Source organism: Triticum aestivum, chromosome 6D (assembly GCF_018294505.1).
Source record: "Triticum aestivum cultivar Chinese Spring chromosome 6D, IWGSC CS RefSeq v2.1, whole genome shotgun sequence".
Classification (NCBI taxonomy): domain Eukaryota; kingdom Viridiplantae; phylum Streptophyta; class Magnoliopsida; order Poales; family Poaceae; genus Triticum; species Triticum aestivum.
Genome location: NC_057811.1, coordinates 169,727,782 through 169,732,019, shown reverse-complemented (window position 1 = coordinate 169,732,019; position 4,238 = coordinate 169,727,782). Strand labels below are relative to the sequence as shown.

Sequence of the window (4,238 nt, the reverse complement as noted above, 5' to 3'; positions counted from 1 at the left end):
CGTTCTTCATATAGAATTCTGATTTCTGAACGAAGACTACTTCCACTCCACGTGTTCTGAGAACCAATCATTTCCCAATATCTTTCTGATTTCCTTCTGGTTGCGTGTCCCACATTAGACTCGAATATTTTGTTCGAAATTAGAGAAGGTGGAGAAGAAGGCGGGAGCGGAGCAACGTGGAGTGGCGTCGGTGGCCGGAGGACGAAGATGGGTGAGGGTGAGGAAGCGGGAGCAGAGTGGGAATGTGGGATCCGTTGCAGGCAGCACCCTTAGATAAATTTGCACGTTCTAAAAGCGCCTTTTACTTGACCATTATAATACCCAACTCTTCCTTCAGACCTTCGTCACCCGCTTAAACCACTTGTGACTAGGACGTTGATGAGTGCGTCCACAATGGCGCCAACCCAGCAGGCACTCGCCGCTGCAGCGACGTCACAGCCGCCGCACTTCGTCTTGGTCCCTCTCGCGGCGCACGGCCATCTCATCCCGATGGTCGACCTCGCGCGCCTCCTCGCGTCCCGTGGCGCGCGCGTGAGCCTGCTCACCACGCCCCTGAATGCCAGGCGGCTGCGCGACGGCGGCGTCGCCGACAAGGCCGCTCGCGCGAAGCTCCTGCTGGAGGTCATCGAGCTCCCGTACTCGCCGGCCGACTACGGCCTGCCACCGGACTGCCAGAACGCCGACATGATCGCCAACAACGCCCAGATGCTCCCCTTCTTTCTCGCCCTGCGCGAGCTTGCTCGGCCGTTCGACGCCTACGTGCGCGCGCTGGTGCCGCGCCCGAGCTGCATCATCTCCGACTGGTGTAACTCGTGGACAGCCGGCGTCGCCACTTGCCTCGGCATCCCGCGGCTGTTCTTCCAAGGGCCGTCCTGCTTCTTCTCGCTCTGTGACCTCAACGCCACCGCGCACGGGCTGCACGAGCGGATAGCCAACGCCGAAGACTGCGAGCCGCACGTCGTGCCCGGCATGTCGGTGTCCGTAAAGGTGGGCAACGGCAGGCCCCACGGCTTCTTCACCTCACCGGGGTGCAAGGAGCTGCGTCACGACGCCGTCGCGGCCATGCGTACGTCCCAGGGTGTGGTGATCAACACCTTCCTGGACCTCGAAGAAAAGTCCGTGGCGTGCTACGAGGCTGCTCTCGGCAAGCCCGTGTGGACGCTCGGCCCGTTCTGCCTGCACAACCGTGACGGCGAGGACATGGCGTCGCGCGGTGGCAACAAGAGCGGCGTCAGCGAGAGGGCGATCGTCGCGTGGCTGGACAAGCAAGCGCCGGAGTCCGTCGTATATGTCAGCTTCGGCAGCGTCGCACGGAAGCTCCCCAAGCAGCAGTTCGAGATCGGCCACGGCCTGGAGCACAGCGGCAGGCCTTTTCTCTGGGTCGTGAAGGAGTCCGAGCTGGCCTCGCCGGAGGCTCGTATGTGGCTAGAGAGCCTGCAGGCGCGCACGTCGGGGCGGGGTCTCGTGGTGCGCGGCTGGGCGCCGCAGCTCGCCGTCCTGTCCCACCGCTCCGTGGGGGGATTCGTCACGCACTGCGGCTGGAACTCGGTGCTGGAGTCCATCGCGCACGGCGTGCCGGTCTTGACGTGGCCGCACTTTGCCGATCAGTTCCTGAACGAGCAGCTGGCTGTGGACGTGCTCGGGGTCGGCCTCCGGATCGGCGTCATGGCGCCCGTGATGATCCTGAACGACGACGCGGCCGCGCCGGTGCTGCGTGGCGACATCGCACGCGCGGTGTCAGAGCTCATGCAGGGCGGGGAGGAGGCCGAAGAGAGGAGGAGGAAGGCCAAGGAGTACGGCGCGAAAGCTCGGAAGGCCATGGAGAAAGGAGGCGATTCGTACGAAAGGCTTACGCATCTCATCGAAAGCTTCAGGCACGTGGAGGCAAAGTACATGAACATTGCAGCGGGGTGACCGCGTGAATATTGCACAATTGTACGTAGATCCTTGAATGCACTGCATCGATGTGCAAAGATTTTCGGGCGTAATCATGTCGCTCGATGTATATTTGTTCGTGTGAATGAAGCGTGACAGCTCTTGTTTTTTTTTTTCAACGATACACGATGGAGAGATGTTTCAAGATCATAGAAAAAGAGTCAAGACGGCTGATATACAACGATAAACGATGGATAGAACCACGTTAGAGCATCTCCAACAGGCGTGGGCAAAGGCGCGCCCGCGCGGTAAAGTTTGGTTTTAGCGCGCCAGCTGGTTCCGCGCGCTCCAGCGGTGGCGGGAACTTACCGCACGCGGGAAGCGTTTGCGCGCGCGGGGGAGAAAGCGGCACGCGGCGTGGTAGATTTGGCGCGCCGCTTCGCGCGCGCCTATAAAATCCCGCGCTCGCCACGCGCCCTCCCCTCGCAACCTCGCCGCTTCGCCACCTCGCCGCTTCGCCGCTTTCCGCGCCACCACCGCGCCACCATGCGGCCGCGCCGCCAGGGTTCTTCGGGCTACCGCGGCGTCCGCGAGCGCCCCAACGGCTGGTACTCCGCCGAGATCCGGTCCGGCGACGTCCGGCTCGGCCTCGGGTCGTTCCGGAGCGCGTACAAGGCGGCCCACGCGTACGACGCGGCGGCGTGGCGCTTGGAGAGGCCCCGGTCGCAGATGAACTTCCGGGACGTCTTCACGCGTGAGCAGGCGCAGCGCGTCGCCCCTCCGCCGCGTCTCATCACCGACATGGACCGTGCCGACCACGCTCGGCGGCAGCGCCGCCTCCTCATCGCCGAGGAGGACGAGCGAGCCATGGCGGAGTGGCGCCGTCGCCACCCGGAGGACGTCGCCAACGAGCGTGCCTACCGGGCGGAGAGGACGGCAAGGCGCCGCGCGAAGCGGGCGGACCAGCGTCGGCGAAAGGCATTGGCGAATGCGCAGTCCGATATCGTTGCAGCAGGTGGGAGGTCGATCTTCACGTCAGACGATGAGCGTTGGGATGACATGTGGCTCGATACCTCGGACAACACCGACGAGGATGATGATGGTGATGATGGTAGCGACTTGGAGTAGTTTCTCTCTATGTATGCCGTAGTAGTTTCTATCTAGTTGCACCGTAGTTCTATCTATCTATGCTTTCGAACTATCTATCTAGTTGCACCGATGTAAAATACCTTTGTATCTTTTTTATCTATGCAATTTAAAAAATGTTGTAGAATGAGCGCGCGCTGCATTTTTTGCGCGTTGCTGCAGCGGCGCGCGCGCTGCTTTTTAGCGCGGCTGCTGAAGCCAGCTGCGCGCCGCGCCAAACTAGGCGATGGGCGCGCGGCAAAGCAGTTTTTAGCGCGCGGCGCGTTCAGCGCCTGTTGGAGATGCTCTTACACCAGCACAAGACTGCAACGACCACAATCCGCCCTGTTCAACCTCCGCCCATGAATGGCAAAGAGACAAAACACATAACAAAAAAATGTCATAGTTGAATCAACACATCCTTCATGGAAAGCATCTAAGAGAATCGGCAAGTGGACAACGGGAATCAGTTGGACCTGAGATGACCTCGTCTAAAAGGCGACCGTTGGAATACATTGCACCCCGTAGACCCATGCCCACAACAGCGACCACCGCCAAAGCAACACTCCAACCCAAGCCTCGCAGCCGAGGAATCTAGCTTTCCACTCCATACCTCTAGTAGACTTGTAGGAAATGGACTAGACCGAGACAGCGCCTCCAAGGAGGAGACGTCGCCCATAGGCATCGCCATTGTTCGTACTAGTACCCGTGAGGCGGAAATTTCTTCCTGGCCAAGTCCAAATACCCTCTAAGATAGCAAGAGCGACACAAAACTGGAGTGGGGGAGGAAAAGTGCCTTCTCGGACCATTGATTAGGGAGGAGATCCACATCTCTCCGCCGACAAGGAGGGGAGCACCGACAAGGCTCAGTGAGGAGCAGCACCAGGAGCACCGCACCACCGCCTCAGCACGTCGCCACCGGCCGCCAGCTCCCTATACTCAATCCGATGACACAACAAGAAAGCGTTGCCTCAAGATCCAGGCGCCATCGCGATTGACGAATATATTCATGCATTTGAAAAAATGTTCGTGCATTTCAAAAAAGTCCATGGGTTTGAAAATTGTTCCCGGATTTTGAAAAAAATGGGTCACGGATTTGGAAAAAAATCACAAATTTCAAAAAAGTTTGCGAATTTTTAAAAATTTCACACATTTGAAAAAAATTCACAAAAAGGAGAAAACTCTAAATTGAATAAAAAATGAATTTGAAAAATGCGAATTTGAGAAAGTGTTCACGA

General features: G+C 58.7%; 1 protein-coding gene across 1 annotated transcript; it reads left to right on the top strand.

The window, feature by feature from the left end:
* The first annotated feature begins 327 nt into the window (after window positions 1-327).
* LOC123141395 (UDP-glycosyltransferase 73E1-like) lies at window positions 328-2,054 on the top strand. Its single transcript, XM_044560557.1, has one exon. It carries the CDS (start codon window positions 379-381, stop codon window positions 1,912-1,914), a length of 1,536 nt encoding a protein of 511 aa, XP_044416492.1. The 5' UTR covers window positions 328-378; the 3' UTR covers window positions 1,915-2,054.
* The last annotated feature ends 2,184 nt before the right edge of the window (window positions 2,055-4,238 follow it).

Bases quoted from the DNA above. Each gene is read 5' to 3' on its own strand.
- LOC123141395 (XM_044560557.1), top strand. From the start codon at position 379: ATGAGTGCGTCCACAATGGCGCCAACCCAGCAGGCACTCGCCGCTGCA.